This window comes from Ursus americanus, chromosome 21 (genome assembly GCF_024610735.1).
Source record: "Ursus americanus isolate L20-20 chromosome 21, mUrsAme1.1.p, whole genome shotgun sequence".
NCBI classification, from domain to species: domain Eukaryota; kingdom Metazoa; phylum Chordata; class Mammalia; order Carnivora; family Ursidae; genus Ursus; species Ursus americanus.
In genome coordinates, this window is record NC_142147.1 from 26,816,393 (window position 1) to 26,833,566 (window position 17,174).

The 17,174-nt window shown below is 40.9% G+C and overlaps 1 protein-coding gene and 1 long non-coding RNA gene across 6 annotated transcripts in view; both read left to right on the forward strand.

Moving 5' to 3' along the window:
* The window catches only part of LOC148108237 (uncharacterized), a 33,040-nt gene extending 27,718 nt beyond the window's left edge, over positions 1-5,322 (forward strand). For both annotated transcript variants that reach the window (XR_015728060.1, XR_015728061.1), the window contains one exon: positions 4,721-5,322. This is a non-coding gene — a long non-coding RNA (uncharacterized LOC148108237). The remainder of the gene's footprint in view (positions 1-4,720) is intronic.
* A 70-nt stretch (positions 5,323-5,392) lies between these two features.
* TAT (tyrosine aminotransferase) lies at positions 5,393-16,831 on the forward strand. Of its 4 annotated transcripts, none has more exons than XM_087870570.1 (12): positions 5,394-5,572; positions 6,179-6,425; positions 6,568-6,672; positions 9,140-9,207; positions 10,284-10,442; positions 10,640-10,778; positions 11,195-11,247; positions 12,170-12,322; positions 13,152-13,280; positions 13,606-13,689; positions 14,667-14,765; positions 15,663-16,831. In XM_087870570.1, exons 2-12 carry the CDS (start codon positions 6,191-6,193, stop codon positions 15,801-15,803), a joined length of 1,365 nt encoding a protein of 454 aa, XP_087726696.1. In that variant the 5' UTR covers positions 5,394-5,572; positions 6,179-6,190; the 3' UTR covers positions 15,804-16,831. The 4 variants fall into 4 exon arrangements, with proteins under 4 accessions (XP_087726699.1, XP_087726696.1, XP_087726698.1 ...); XM_087870572.1 differs by having other exon boundaries at positions 6,212-6,425; XM_087870571.1 differs by having other exon boundaries at positions 5,394-5,533.
* The last annotated feature ends 343 nt before the right edge of the window (positions 16,832-17,174 follow it).

Here is a 17,174-nt window from a genome sequence, read left to right on the forward strand (position 1 = left end):
ATTCATGTTGTTAAAACGTCCATACTATCCAAAGCAATCTACAGATTCATTGCAATCCCTATCAAAACATCAATAGCATTTTTCACAGAACTAGAAGAAATTATTCAAAACTTGTATGGAACCACAGAAGACCCCGAATAGCCAAAGCAATCTTGAGAAAGAAGAACAAAACCGGAGCTATCACAATCCTGGATTTCAAGATACACTACAAAGCTATAACAATCAGAACAGTATGGTACTGGCACAGAAATAGACATAAATCAATAGAACAGAGTAAAGAGCCCAGAAATAAACCCACACTTACATGGTTAATCTATGACAAAGGAGGCAAGAATATACAATGGGGGTAAGACAGCCTCTTTAATAAATGGTGCTGGGAAAACTGGACAGCTGTATGTATAAGAATGAAACTGGACCACCTTCGTACATCGTACACAAAAATAAACTAAAAATGGATTAAAGACCTAAATGTGAGACCTGAAGCCATAAAACTCCTGGGAGAAAACATAGGCAATAATCTCTTTGACATCAGCCATAGAAACATTTTTCTAGATATGTCTCCTCAGGCAAAGGAAACAAAAGCAAAAATAAACTATTGGGGCTACACTGAAATAAAAAGCTTTTGCACAGTGAAGGAAACCATCAACAAATGAAAAGGCAACCTACTGAGAGGGAGAAGATATTTGCAAATGATATATCTATACGGGGTTGATACACAATATATGAAGAACTTATACAATTCAATACCAAAAGAACTCCCAAATCATCTGATTAAAAAATGGGCAGATGACCTGAATAGACATTTTTCCAAAGAGAAATGCAGATGGCCAACAGACACATGAAAAGATGCTCAACATCTTTAATCAGGGAAATGCAAATCAAAGAACTACAATGAGATACTACCTTACACTTGTCAGAATGGCTAGCATAAAAAAAAAAAAGCAAGAAATGACAAGTCTTGGTGAGGATGTGGAGAAAAAGGAACCCTCATGTGCTGTTGGTGGGAATGTAAATTGGTGCAGCCACTGTGGAAAACAGCATGGAGTTTTCTCAAAAAAATAAAAATAGAAATATGATCCAGTAATTCCACTACTGGGTATTTACCCAAAGAAAATGAAAACACTAATTCAAAAAGATATATGCACCCCTACGTTTATTACATCATTATTTATAGTAGCCAAGTTATGGTAGCCGCCCATATCCATTGATAGATAAATGGATAAAGAAGGTTTGATACACAATGCACATTCACAGTGGAATATTACTTAGCCCTAAAAACGGAGATCTTAACATTTGGGACAACATGGGTAGACCTAGAGGGTATTATGCTAGTGAAATAAGTCACACTGAGAAAGAAAAATACCATATGGGGGCGCCTGGGTGGCACAGCGGTTAAGCATCTGCCTTCGGCTCAGAGCGTGATCCCAGCGTTCTGGGATCGAGCCCCACATCAGGCTCCTCCGCTATGAGCCTGCTTCTTCCTCTCTCACTCCCCTTGCTTGTGCTCCCTCTCTCGCTGGCTGTCTCTATCTCTGTCGAATAAATAAATAAATAAAATCTTTAAAAAAGAAAAAAGAAAAATACCATATGATTTCACTTATATGTGGAATCTAAAAAACAAATGAATGAATAAACAAAAAAAGCAGATTCATGCCTATAAATATGGAGAATAAACTGATGGTTGCCAGAGAGAGGAGAGTGGGAAGATGGGCAAAATGAGTGAAGGGGAATGGGAGGTACAGACTTCCAGTTATGGAATGAATAAGGCACGGGAATGAAAGGTACAGCATAGGATACATACCATCGATGATACTGTAATAGTGTCCTATGGTGACAGATGGTAGCTACGCTTGTGGGGAGCACAGCATAACATGTAGAGTTGTCCAATCACCATGTTGTATACCTGAAACTAAAGTCACATTATACGTCAACTACAGTTCAATTTAGAAATATGTATCTAGAAATGTTGGATAAAATAAAACAAAATGCCTGACTGAGCTCCAAACATGCAAAAGGGAATGCCCCAGGGGCCAAACAATGAAAAGGAACTGAAAACCAGAGGCATAGGTGGGCTGACACTGCTGCTACCCTAGAGTGGATTACCTGAGTAGTCTAAAGCTCCTGTATTAACCTCCAGGGGAGGACAGGACACCAAGCCCATAGACTGTGTGGATATGGGGGAGAGGGAGTTGAACCTGAGTCTCTTGTGTAGCTGAGATCCTTGAAAGTCTAAACCTTGAGTGGCAGGTTGTCAAAATAAGATGTATTTTGTTGTCTCTTCTTTCTATAGTCCATCAGTTGATCAATTTGGCAGGTCTATCAGTATTTGATAGTTTCCTAGTTACCTGTAGGAAGCTATCCCACAAATTATAGGATACTTATAAAAACTCTCAATCATTATTAATGAGTGTGTTCAATATGCTTTATTTGTAAGAGAAAAAAGTTAGAAGCTGCCGCATGTCCAATAAGAATCGAATGGTTAAATGAATACTATATAGCCATTAAAAGGAATGAAATTGATTTCCACGTATGGAAATGGAAAGGATATCAAGACAACATGTGAAGATTTTTTTAAAAGGCAAGCTATAGAATAACATTATTAAACAAATGAATCATTGAACAATATACCGAAAACTAATGATGTACTATACCTTGCTAGTTGAATTTAGTTAAAAAGATAAATAAAAATTTAAAAATTCTAATGATTTATTTTAAAAAACAGCATTATTCAATAGGAACAGAATGCAAACCACATAGTAATTTCAAATTTTCTAGTAGAAATATTTTAAAATGTAAAAAGAAGTAGGTGATTTAATAGTGTACTTTATCTGACCCAATATATCCAAAATATTTAAGCATGTAATCAATATAAAATTATCAATGAGATATTTTACATTATTTTTATAGAAGTCGTCAAAACCTGATGTGTGTTTTATATCAACACCGCCTCTCAATTTAGACAAACCACATTTCAAGTACTCAGCAGCTGCTTTTGACTAGTGGCTACAATAAGGGACAGCGCAGCTACGGAGCAAATGTGTTGTAGACACATTTTCAAACAACTTTAAAACCAGCTATATAAGTATTTTTTTTTTAAGATTTTATTTATTTATTCGACAGAGATAGAGACAGCCAGCGAGAGAGGGAACACAAGCAGGGGGAGTGGGAGAGGAAGAAGCAGGCTCATAGCGGAGGAGCCTGATGTGGGGCTCGATCCCATTACGCCGGGATCACGCCCTGAGCCGAAGGCAGACGCTTAACCGATGTGCCACCCAGGCGCCCCTAAAACCAGCTATATAAGTATTGTATAGAAACAGAAAACAGGTTATCTGCCTGGGTGGCTCAGTTGGTTGCACGCCTGCCTTCAGCTCAGGTCATAATCCCTGGGTCATGGGATCGAGCCCCGCATCGGGCTCCCTGCTCAGGGGGAAGTCTGCTTCTCCCTCTGCCTCTGCCATTCCCCCCACTTGTGCTCTCTCTCTCTCTCGTTTGCTCACACACTCTCTCAAATAAATAAATAAAATCTTAAAAAAAAAACAACAAACCCAGAAAACACTAAAGATATACAAGAAATGACTAAAGCAGCCCTCTCTATGGAGTGGGGTTATGGGGAAAGGTGTTCAGGGCTTAGTTTATAAACATCTCTATTTGAATTTACTATACGAGGATTTTAATTACTGAAAAAGTAAGAGTAAAAGAAACTGGTTTGGAATTCGGAAATTTTGGAAAACGTTGTACAACTCCATGAGTGTACCAGGAATCACTGAATCTTACACTCTGAAGAAACCAGTGACTATTTTACTATGTGCATTTTATCTCAATTTCAAAAATACAGATATAGAACAAGATCCCAACTTTGAAGGGAAAGAATAAGACTAGTGTGTTAAGAGTGGTGATGGGATTATAAATGCTTTTAATTTTTTCTAATTTTCTCTGGTACACATGTATTTCAAATGGGGTGGTGGTGGCATAAAAGCATTTAGGAGAGAAAGGTCTTCTCCCTTGACAAAATCTGTATGCTTTGGAAACAATACCATGTTCTCATTGTGTTGGCAAGTACACAAAGTCTAACCCTTGTCCAGCCTGTGAAGTATACACCTGTCCATGCCACGTTTAACCACCATTTAGTAAAACAAAGAAGCCATTCGCCTTTTGCTGGAGGGTGCCAAATAGCAGAACTGACAGCCCTTTCCTTCTCTTTGTCTTTGGATGTTTCCTTCTCTGTGTACTTGCATTTTGAAACAGAGCAGCCCTGGGTATCTAGCTCAGGGTCCCTGGCTTCCAGCTTTAGAACTTAAATTCTCTTTGACCTGGCTGGCTTCCTGTCTTTGCCTCGTGCTTCTGCTGCTCCACTGGTCAGATGAGGTGGTTAATGCTTGCTTCTTTGGAGTGGGGAAGGGAATGTGTTAGATAAGTTCTTCAAAGCACTAAGAGATGAAAGGTCCAGAAAAATAAAAGGTTATTCAACCCCATTGGAGACTCGAATCACCCAAAAGTAAATGGAGAAGAAAGAACTTATGTAACAACTCTTTGTCTTCCAATAAATAAACAGATAGGATCTGAGCCATGGAGTCCCCGAGCCTTCTCTTAACCCTTGAATGGACAGTGTTTTTCGTAGGCAGGCTCACCGGAATGCTGAGATTTCCACTGTGTGTGCTTAGGGGAGTTGTTTCGTTTAGACCTCAACTGACATTTTATTCTCCCAATAACTCCATATCAGGTAAATGAAGGAGAATTCACAGGACAGGATGCCATTGCCCAGGTGTTACTTGCCTTGAAGACCCTACTGTCGTTTTGGTATTTGTTGAGTGGAACTTAATTTGCTTCAACTGCCTGGTTTGTTGTGACTGAAGTGGAACCTCATGGACCGGGAAAGAAGGGCAGATGTAGGAAGTAAATAGACAGGTTGCAGAACAAATTGTAAGCCTGATCCTTTCAGTGTTTTGAAAATCTATGAAATTATCTATCTATATATCTATGCTGTATCTATCTATGTATTTGTCATCTACCTACCTACCTATTAATCCATCTTGGTTAATGGATAGAAATGGCCAAATCGTTACCACTGCCTACCCCTGGGAGTGAGAATAGAGTGTATGGAGAGCAAGGGGCAAGGAAGGACTCTCACTTTTTACTTTACACGTTTCTGTACTGTTAACATGTTACTGGGTTGTTTTGTATCGAAAGAGATTTAATAAAAATTTGCAACTGTAATCATAACTGCCCCTCAGACAGTCCTCTCAGACATCTCACAAAGTGTCCAGAAAGAGTTAACACAGAGAATTCCAGATGTTTGAAGTGAGGACAAACTCCTGATTTGGTGGTGGGGTGGGGGAAGGGTTAGAGGTGAGAAGCAGCAGAAAGTGAGGCGGGGAGGAGAGGGAGGGCTGGCCACCCAGTACTCACCCTAACCAATAGCACAAAAGTTCCAGGCCCAACGCCCATTCGTGCAGACTATTTCAGGAGTCAAGAATTGCATCTGAGGCCATTGTCACTGTGACCCGTGAAAGAAGAACACTAAGAGAGCTTCCAGGTTTGTCTGCTGAGAGGCTGTTTCTCCTTTAGCTGGAAGGTAAAATCTCAAGCCTCAGATAATCTGGTGGTGGTAACTGGGATGTATGCTTTTTTCTGTATGGTGTATTGACTTCTTTTTCCACAGGCCAGTAAGGTGCTTATGGGATAAGGCTGTGTTTTTACTGATGACAAGATTAACACTAAATTTCTAACCATGTGGAATGGCTTTTCCTGGTGCTTCTTTGCACAGGGCAAGACACAGTCTGTTGAAGCATTAGGGAGACTCTTGGGGAGGCTTTGCATGGAAAGGAGGCAATACATAGTCTTTGATGGTTTCACGATTTTCATGTCATTTCCCTTCGGTTGCACTGAGAGCAGTTAAACTTTTACAGGCATTAGGGTTGCACACAGCAAATCTCACAGTAGATAAGTATTCAATGGAACGGACTTTGCTAACGTTATACGGTGGGTTCTTGCTTTATTTTCTGTCTCAGCAAAAGGTCTTAGAACTCCCCTCATTCACAAGAAAGCATGAGAAATGTAGCAAAACAAGGCAGTTTGGAAAGAGACGCCTAGTGAAATCACCCTGATGTGTAGGTCCAAATATGGCCCCCAAGGATGGTGCTCTGTTCTTAGAGTCACAAGGACCTCCTTTCCCCCGTAGGCTCCGCTAGTGATGGACCCGTATGTCATTCAGATGAACAGCAACAGCAACCTCCCCTCCGTTCTGGATGTGCATGTCAACATTGGTGGGCGAAGCTCTTTGCCGGGAAAAATGAAAGGCAGGAAGGCCAGATGGTCCGTGAAGCCTTCAGACATGTCCAACAAAACTTTCAATCCCATCCGAGCCATTGTGGACAGCATGAAGGTGAAGCCAAATCCAAACAAAACCATGATTGCTCTGTCAATTGGTGAGTTGGGGACACTCGGGTGAGGGGCGATCATTGTTGCTCTCACTCCCCATCCTCACAGATGGTTGGAGAAGATGGGGAGTCTGAGCGCTGGGTATGGAAGAGTGATATCATGGTGGCTCTTTTTTTCTTCTGTGCAAAGGGGACCCTACTGTGTTTGGAAACCTGCCTACAGACCCTGAAGTTACCCAAGCCATGAAAGATGCCCTGGACTCTGGGAAGTATAACGGCTATGCCCCCTCCATTGGTAAGCATCTCCTGAGACTCTGTCCGGTGCCTTCCAAATCTTTAGTGCTCTTCTATTAGGAATACATTTCTAGTGATTCTCCTTGCTTCCTTGATGCATGGTTCCTAAGGAGAGGCTAAAATAAAATGGCCGTTTGGATTTGGGGAAGGAGGTCTCAGAACGCTTAAGCACAGCCAGCAAGGTCTAGCTTCTTTCCTGGCTTCCTTTGGCACGCTGACCCTACCTCTCTAAGCCCCCTTCACATACTTCTTTCTCAAATAGCACTCCTATCCTATTATTGCTAGTTCTAATAGGAAGGCCTTGAGTTTGATGGCAGTGGCTTCTGTACTGAGCCCACTAGGTCCTAAATTAATTTGCATATCACACTATGTAAGTAGCTTCTTGGCTTTATTTCCCCTTCTCCATACATTCCACGGTTATTTTAATTAGGGTTCTGACCACATTCAAATGCAGTTCTAACTGTGGCAGATGAAAGAGATAAAAACAAACTAGAATATAAGGAAGGGGCTGTCGTACTGAGGATTAGAAGGTTGTTTCTGACAGAAAGAAATTATTCTTATTTAGGTGTTTTTAAAATATAAGTTCCAGATGTACAGCTGTATAACATGACAACTGTATACACTACAAAGTGATCACCACCCCAAGTCTGGTTACCATCCATCACCATACAGTTGACCCCTTCACCCATTTTGCCCATCCCTATTCTTATTTAGGTTTAACTGTCTCTATCGATTAAACATTTCCACATTAAACATTTTAATAAAATAAGTGATCCCTTGACTTTATTTCAGTGTTGCACATCTGTCTATAATGTGCACCTAGCAACATATTCTTTTCTTTTTTTAAAATTATTTTTATTTTTTTATTTGAATATAGTTGACACACAATGTTACTTTAGTTTCAAGCATTCAACATAGTGATTCAACATCTCTATGTGTTATGCTGTGCTCACCGAAAGTGTAGCTACCATCTGTTACTACATGAAGCTATTTCACTATCATTGACTATATTCCCTGTGCTGTGCCTTTTATTCTTGTAACTTACTCATTCCATAACTGTATCTCCTTGTCCCATTCACCCATTTGCCCATCCTCCTACCCAGCTCCCTCTGGCAGCCATCATTTTGTTCTCTGTATTTATTGGTCTGATTTAGATTTTTTTTTGTTTGTTCGTTCATCTGTTTTTTAGATTTCACATGTAAGTGAATCTGTCTTTCTCAGTCTGACTTATTTCACTTAACATAATACCCTCTAGGTCCATCCATGTCATCGCAAAGGCAAGACATAATAACATATTTCTTTTTTTTTTAAAGCATAATAACATATTTCTAATGTAGAATACAAATCCAGTTTCATGCTAAAATGGAATTTTTAAAAAGATTTTATTTTTATTTATTTGACAGAGAGAGAGCACAAGCAGGGGAGCGGCAGACGGGGAGAGGGAGACACAGGCTCCGCACTGAGCAGGGAGCCTGAAGCAGAGCTCAGTCCCAGGACCCTGGGATCATGACCTGAGCCAAAGGCAGAGGCTTAACCGATTGAGCCATCCTGGCGCCCCACTTTTAGAAACACTTCAGAGAGGTCTGAGGACATAACTTTTAAGTTGATTGTTTATACTTTATAAAATTTCATACAACATAAATAAAAACAAAGTAAGATCAAAAATGAGGTTATAAAACAAGTTTATAACTTTTATACCCAAAGTATTAGAGAACTGATTCAACCTGAAAAACCAGAACCAATTCTCCATGTGGCAAATATTCAAAGGATATGAACATTTCATGTCAAAAGAAATACAGATCATAATATATATCTAGGAAAATGCTCTTCCTTATGAATAATTAAGGAAGTGTTGATTTATAGAACTTCGAGACATTTATCTTTATTAAGTGGAACATTATGAAATATTGCATCTGGACTTTATGATTGAATGGAATATTTTTGGAAAGCAATTTTGCAAAACATAATTTGTATGATGCTGACTCTACTTCAAGTTTGTAAGCCAACATTTGGAAATATTGTCCAAAAATAGAATTTAAAAGAAAAAATTGTGCTAAACCACTAATAGGTATATCATATGATCTAAAAATCTTAGAGGGACCCAATGTATTGAATGCATTGATTATAACTTTTCAAAAAATATAGTCCCTGAAAGTGATTTAGGAATAATCTAAATCCTGTTTTGGTTTTTTTTTTTTAATGAAAAATAAAACATAATCACAGGAACCAAGATGGTGCAGAGTATTTTATAGTTAGGAGAGTTCTCCTTGTTATTATTCATATATTTGAGCTTATTATAAAAATGTAAAACATAAAGTCAGTCTCCTTTCTCTGTGGTGGCTCAGAACTAACCTGAATGGTACGCGCTCCAAGCAGGAGCAGAAAGTAGCGGTAAGCCCTCTTGACTCTAGGGCATAGTGGTCAGGTGCCAGATGCAAACTTCCAGGTTCTTCCTTCTACTCTTTCAGGCTATTTATCCAGTAGGGAGGAGATTGCTTCTTACTACCACCGGCCCGAGGCTCCCCTGGAAGCTAAGGTAAGCTTTAGACAACATATCAGCTCTGAAGCAGTAGTGGACAATTTGTGCCTTTTTCCTTGTTACTTTCACGTAAGGAATACAGGTTGCCCGGTGAACAAAAGGTGTGGAGAATTTCCCTTTAGCAATTTGAGGACTTATATAGAGAGGCTGCTAATCTGTGATTATATCTAATGTCATTACAGTATGATGATGATGTTGCCCACAACTTATGTGGTGTCCTGTCTTAAGGAGACTCAAAGGACTCAGAGGTCCCCCTATATTTGATTCTTGGCAAAAGATCATTAAAAAAAATAATTCATAAACACCAAATAAGTAACATTTTTTATTTTACCAATAGGATCTTTTCTTAAATTTGTAGCTCCCCTCATCACCTAAGTTCACTCAGTGGGGAAGATCGAGGTACTGTGGCATATCGAACTGATGGCAGTGCCAAGTTTAAATGCCATGCTCCCTCTATTGTCTACTCTGTGTGGTCGATACTTCTTAACGTAAGAGGTGCCCTCAGTCTATTTCAGGGAAGAGTCAGACTTCAAATTTCTGGTCAAAAATAAATAAATAACCAAGTGAAAAAGTCCAAGGTCATAATGATCTCTCGTGGAAGTCTGCTGAGCCACAGCTGCCATGTCCTTTTTAAAGTGATTTGCTCCTTTTTTTTTTTTTTGATTGATTAATTTATTTGAGAGAGAAGGTGAGAGCAGGGAGGGGCAGAGGAAGAGGGAGAGAGATAATCACAAGCAGACTCCAGGCTGAGTGTGGAGCCTGACTCTGGGCTTGATCCCATGACCCTGAGATCATGGCCCGAGCCAAAATCAAGAGCTAGATGCTTAACCGACTAAGCCACCCAAGCGCCCCAAGTGATTTATGTCTTTTATGTGGTCAACGTTTTCAACATTTAGCTATGGATATACATAAACATTAATTTATTTCAATATTGGTGTAGTACAGCCCTTTCTACTTTGCTTAGAACTTGTAAGAGTGAGTTTATTATGGCTTCCCACTCACCCATCTGATAATCTCTTCTCTCTTGTTGCTATTGGAACCTCTCACAAAGTGAAGCTTTTATGTCTTTACAGGATGTCATTCTGACTAGTGGCTGCAGTCAGGCTATTGAACTTTGTTTAGCTGTGTTGGCCAACCCAGGACAAAACATCCTAGTTCCGAGACCTGGTTTCTCGCTCTACAGGACTTTGGCTGAATCGATGGGAATTGAGGTCAAACTCTACAATTTATTGGTAAACAACTTTTTAATTTTAGACTTAAGTGCTCAATTATTATGTCGTAATAGATGACCATTATCTTAGCACAGAAAGATCTGGAAGTGGGTGGCGGAGGCCACAAACACATTTCATTATTTAGAAGACACTGTTAGATGAGTGTTTCCCCTAAATTTTTCAGAATCATCTTAGTCTCACCCTTTCTTCCTCCCCAGCCAGAGAAGTCTTGGGAAATTGACTTGAAACAACTGGAATCTTTGATTGATGAAAAGACAGCTTGTCTCATTGTTAATAATCCATCAAACCCCTGTGGGTCAGTGTTCAGTAAAAGTCATCTCCAGAAAATTCTGGCTGGTAAGTTCATCAGACTTCATTTGCCAGGAGCAGATATGGAGATGGAACTCTTTTTCTGTTGCCTGGAATAAGTAAGGAGTCAGTTCCAAGCTGAGGATGGAAATGGGGGAGCTCCCCGGGGGTCTCCAGTGAATAGTGTGCCACTGGAACGGTAGGACTTGCCTGCAAGGAGAAAAAGGCAACGCTTGCCTCTGCACCATTCCCATATGTGGAAGAGAGGGTTTGAAATATCCATTTGGTTAAATGGCAAATTTAGGCTCTGTACCCTGGAAGAGTATAAGAAGAATATATAGTTCTTAAAGAGGAAAACAAAACACACACATGTGAAATGCAAAATAAAGTAAGTCCAGGTGAATAGTAATTGCTAGGGCAATTTATATTAAAAAATTATTTCAGCCTGTTTCTCTTATTTTCAGTGGCTGCAAGGCAGTGTGTCCCCATCTTAGCTGATGAGATCTATGGAGACATGGTAAGTCTTGGGCAGGATATATCACTACAATAATCTCAATTCCAAATTATTTCATGGGACCTTTAGAGGTGACATCTAGAATAACCAGAAGTAATTCCTAATCATTTCAGTACAGCAAATCAGTATCCCTGCACTCTTAAAAGTGTCAATAGGTTGGGGTGCCTGGGTGGCTCAGTTGGTTACCTGTGTCAGGCTTTGCATTGGGTGTGGAGCCTGCTTCAGATTCTCTTTCTTCCTATTCTCCTCCTCCCCCCTGCCTTAAAAAAATATACATACAGATCTACGACACCATAGCCAGTTTTCCAAAGTCCAAAAAGCTATGAACATCTGAAGATTTTTGAAATTCATTTGGTGAAAAAACCTGGCTTGACCTGATATAAAGATATTTGTAGATTTTTTATGTATCTCACAGATCTATATATTTGTCAAAAACGTAAGGAAAGGGACAGAAATGTTAATATGCTTGATTAGGAGTACTGTCCCAGACTGCCTTGGGGGTGTTACATTATATATGATACATGTGCTGCATAACCTCCAAAATCCAAACAGTTCTGCGTTCTGCAACAAATATAGGCCCAGGAATTTCAGACAAAGGGCTGTGGGCCCCTGTTTTATTTTTAGATCTCTAATTCCAACAGGCATTTAGTCCCTAGAGTGAGCTCCATTGGGTTATACATATTCCCAGGCTAGGGTCAGTGTCCTCATTGTAGGCTTCCATTAATCCAGACCAGACACCAGGTTAAGTGTCTTGGGATAGTCTCCTTTGAAGCCTCTTGGACTCCCAATCATGCTTCAGGGTAGGATGAGTTCAGAAATCCATGGCCCCGTCCCTAGTTTTACAAGGTAAAGAAACGGTGGGAGGCATGAGATTTGGAGAAAGGTAAGCCAGAAGACAACTCTAACAAGCATCTCCTCTCCTCAGGTGTTTTCGGATTCTACATTTGAGCCTTTGGCCACCCTCAGCAGCAACGTCCCCATCCTGTCCTGTGGAGGGCTGGCCAAGCGCTGGCTGGTTCCTGGCTGGAGGTTGGGCTGGATCCTCATCCATGACCGAAGAGACATTTTTGGCAATGAGGTAAGAACAATGTGGTGAAATGGTATGTCTAATTTAGTGTGTGTGTGTGTGTGTATTTACTTTGCATGCGCAGTGGTTAGGAGGTGATTTTTTGTTATAGTGTTATTTTTTCCCTCTTCTTTGCCCTGTAGTTCTGGGTTCCTGGAAAGATGCCTGGAAAGATGGTACTAGTTATTCCTCTCCAAAACTCAGTCTTCTTGTACCTGGCTCTGTGAAGAAGTTCCATCTGCTTTTAATTCTGGACCACAAAAAAAGGAAACAAAAGCTCTAATGATACCTGATACTGTTTGCAGGCTTATGAGGTGCCAGCATTCAAAATACATTATTTTCATTTAATCCTCCCAACAACCCTATGAGGCCAGGAGGAGTATTATCTACATTTCACAGTTGGGAAAATTAGGCATTAAGATGTTGTATAATTTGCCCAGAGTCACACAGGAGGTGTGTGACAGAGCTAGGCTAAAACCTGGCGGTCTGATCCAAGAATGCCACTAGGCACCGTCACTTCCGCAGAGTTTAAAAGCCTGATGAAAAGAATGATCAGAATAAGAATCCCCAGGGGCTCCTGGGTGGCTCAGTAGTTAAGCGTCTGCCTTTGGCTCAGGGCGTGATCCCGGCGTTATGGGATCGAGCCCCATATCAGGTTCCCCGGCTGGGAGCCTGCTTCTTCCTCTCCCACTACCCCTGCTTGTGTTCCCTCTCTCGCTAGCTGTCTCTCTCTCTCTGTCAAATAAATAAAAAAATAAAAAAAAAATAAAAAAAAGAATAAGAATCCCCAAAGCTGGAATGCTTAAGGAAGGCTAAATAATATGTTTGCTGGGCACTTTAGATCCGAGATGGGCTGGTGAAGCTGAGTCAGCGGATCCTGGGACCCTGCACCATCGTCCAGGGAGCTCTGAAAAGCATCCTGCATCGCACCCCTCAGGAGTTCTACCACAACACTCTGAGCTTCCTGAAGGTACAGGCAGCCCGTGGCCGTCCACGCTGGCAGTCTGGGAAAGCCACCAGTGGAATTAGGAATAATGGGTCCTCATTTCTGGAGCAATGTTCCATTATGGGGCTTCCAAATCAGGAGGTGGCATCAGTGTAACATTTCTCTCATTTCTGGCAATGCACTCGGCTCCTGGCCAAAAGCTTCCAGTGGTAGGACCTTTTCCTGTTGATTCCTTATGCCTGCAGGGCAAACGCAGGTTCCCTGCCTTCGGTGTGGGCTCTACTTTTAATGACTTGCTTTTCTTTCACTTAAATTTCGATCCTTGACATCTTTCTACCTCCTCTTATAGTCCAATGCTGATCTTTGCTATGGGGCATTGGCTGCCATCCCTGGACTCCAGCCAGTCCGTCCTTCTGGGGCCATGTACCTCATGGTAAGTATGTGGGTGGCAGGCATTTGCTGTAGGGCAAGCAGAAGCCAGTCTGCAGCACCCACAAAGACAACCAACTAAGCTTCTGGGCCAGTCAGTTTAGGAATCTCCTTGTTCTGAATCGCCCCACTAACATGATTTAACCTTAGTGCTAAAAAAAACAAAAACAAAAACCTTTTAAAATGATTAATTCCTCAATACAGAAAATGGTTTTATGTGTAGATAACAGGGAAGATATAAGACACAAATAAGAGGCTTTCCGTACCATAGTACTTCTCAACTAGGAATGATACTGGTTCCCTAGGGGCGTTTGGGAATATATGGGAATTTTGTTTGTTTGCAGAATGACTTCGGGCAGGTGTTGGGGGAGTGCTCTTGGCATTTCATGGACTGGGGATACTAAATATCTTACAGTGGGTGGGATTGTTCCATGCAATCAAGAATTGCCTGGCCCATAATGCTTATATCGCCTTTTTAGAGAAACATTGGCATTTTGTTTGCAGCTCTCATTTATCATTGTCCAGGAAGGAATGTTCCAAAAAACTAAATTAGTAATATAAATACATCCTCTCTTCTCTATGAAAAATTTCATGAGCTCCAAAGTGTTAGAACTCTCATTTATCAGGGGCGCCTGGGTGGCGCAGTCGTTAAGCGTCTGCCTTCGGCTCAGGGCCTGATCCCAGCGTTCTGGGATCGAGCCCCACATCAGGCTCCTCCGCTAGAAGCCTGCTTCTCCGCTGGGAGCCTGCTTCTTCCTCTCCCACTCCCCCTGCTTGTGTTCCCTCTCTCTCGCTGGCTGTCTCTCTCTGTCAAATAAATAAATAAAAATCTTAAAAAAAAAAAAGAACTCAGTCTCTTAGTTATCAGTAGTAGAGTTCCAAGATATTTTGTAGAGCAGTCCCTACCTTCATTTCTAGCATAGGGAGTTGGCCTGTTTTCCCTCCTTCTGATAAGTTTGCCTCTCGCTGTTTTTGGTACAGGTTGGAATTGAGATGGAACATTTCCCAGAATTTGAGAATGACGTGGAGTTCACGGAGCGCTTAGTTGCTGAGCAGTCAGTCCACTGCCTCCCAGCAACGGTGAGTGCTTACGTCTCTCTCAGGACATTCTCAACTGTTTCTAGGGCCTCAGGAGCTCTCCCTGAGCTGGTCTTTAACCTGATTTTTTCCTCCCCCAACAAAGTGTATTCTCATTTGATAAAATTTAAACTGATGTGTCTCATGGCCTTCATTTAAAATTTGTTTCTCCCCCGTCATTATCCTATCTGTACTGGGAAGAAAAGTTGTGGCCGAACATTTTAGGCTGAGGGAAATTAGCTTGTCCCACAAGTCCCCTTTAAAATGAATTAACTGTTACTAGACTTAGCACCCCAGTGATGGCTAAGAAAAGAAGCAGAGCTAAAATAAAACAAGATCATTTATTTGGTGTCTCAGAATCGCAATTTCGAGAACACAGATTTAGGCAGCAGACCAAATAGTGTCCTCCCACTCCCCACCCTTCCCATCCCCCTGGAACAGAAGTCAAGGGTTTTTAAAGACCAAAGGAGATGCTTGTATATATTTTTTATAGGCTTTTGATTGATTGGTGGCAGAAAACTAATCTTGGCTGAATATAATTGGTTACTAAGGCTGTCACTGAGCAAAGACTCTTACTATAGCAAGTTGCAGTAAGGAGTAACTAAGGACTCTGGCTGAGTCCTTGTAAGATTTGTGGTTTGGCCCAGTTCAAAAGCTCATGGATGCACCGGTGAAGAGGTGCTTAAGGTCCACCTCCTTAATGACCTCCTGGGTCCATTTTAAAACCCCCTGACATAAGTGACCCCATTTCATTTCACCTTCCACAGTGGAACTGAGCGAACTGATAGCTCTGAGTAAATGACATCACTGCTGCTTGCTGATCAGGACCCTGGTCATTTTAGGGGTGGTTTAGTACCAGATTCAATTGCTACAAGAATAACAGGCTCTTATTTTTTGCAGTGCTTCGAGTACCCGAATTTCTTCCGGGTGGTAATCACGGTCCCCAAAGTGATGATGCTGGAGGCCTGTAGCCGGATCCAGGAGTTCTGTGAGCTGCACTACCATTGTACCGAAGGGAGCCAGGAAGAGTGTGACAAATAGGCCCAAGTCTCTTGAGTATGTGTCCGGTGAGATCTGGACGGGACTTGCTGTTCCTCAAGAGGAATCAGGTGCCCCTACTGGGAGAGGGGCCTCAGAAACATGTCAAGGGTTCAGAATTGCTCCTGCTTTTCCCCAACTATGTCCACATACACACTCTGAATCCCAGATTCTCCTCTCACTCTGCTTTGCTGGAGTGGCTCACTAATTCATGAATCTGCCCCCTCCGATATGACTTCCTCCTTTTTTCCTGAGAGTGAGTGAAACTTACCAGAAAGTGATAGAAACAAGAAAAATAAAAGCTCATGATGAGAGAAACAAAAGATTGAGAGAATTTGTGCCCCCAAACATTTCCTCATACTATAAGTAAGAGCACACTCTCTCCAGTCAGGTCAGACGCCCAAATCTGTTACTGCTTTACTTCAGGTATACCTCGCTTTATGCAATAGAACTATAACGAAAGAAGTTGGGGACACGTGTATTTGGTTAATTATATTTTAAACACATTAGGAAAATTTGCTAATTTGAAGGATCCCTTACAGAAACCTTCTTGTTGATTTTTTAAAAAAAGAATTATTGATTGTATGGGGCTCCTGCCTGGCTCAGTCGGTAGAGCATGTGAGTCTTGATCTTGGGGTCATGAGTTTGAGCCCCACATTGGGTGCAGAGATTACATACATTCATACATAAATAGAATTATTGATTGTAAAGGTAATCAATGGATTTTCTAAATTTAGATATATGTACATCAGGGTTTCTTAAAATGAGGGCACATCTATACTTAAAAAAAAAAAAAAAGGAGGAATCATAGGACCTTCCAGAAATACTGTGGTGTAAGGGCCAGACCTCACTTATCATTTTTATGGAATCATTGCTTTTGCTGTAAGGTTGATATTGATTTATTGATATATATATTATCTTTTCATATGTTTTCTAAGAAACATTTATATTGACAAGTTCCTTTATTTTGCCAAGGGCATAAATTATTGTTTTTCTTCTTTTTTTAAAAAAATAAATGTTACTAAATACTCTCTTTTGTGATGTGGTTTTTCTCCCCTGTGGGGAATTCCTGTTTCCAGGTGCTGTTCATTGTTCAGTCTGATTGACTGAAGCCACTAGGTTTCATTTATTTCTTTGTCCATGTACTGACATTTGGAGTTACTTAAGAAACACTATTCCTAAAACATCTTATATGGGAGTTCAACTTCTGGCTTCCTACTTACAAACAAGGCAAACAAAGAAGCAACATTATAAACCTTTGGTCTTTGACTTTACCTTTCCACTTTTTGGGACTCCCAATCTCTGGTCCCAGATTCCTATGCTCTAGATCCACTAACCACTCACTGGTGAATTAAACCAAAGGGGTCCAGTTGA

Coding starts and splice junctions, on each gene's coding strand:
- TAT (XM_087870570.1), top strand. CDS start 6,191: ATGGACCCGTATGTCATTCAGATGAACAGCAACAGCAACCTCCCCTCC. Junction 13,690..14,666: donor CTGGGGCCATGTACCTCATG/GTAAGTATGTGG, acceptor TTTTTGGTACAG/GTTGGAATTGAGATGGAACA. Junction 14,766..15,662: donor TCCACTGCCTCCCAGCAACG/GTGAGTGCTTAC, acceptor TATTTTTTGCAG/TGCTTCGAGTACCCGAATTT.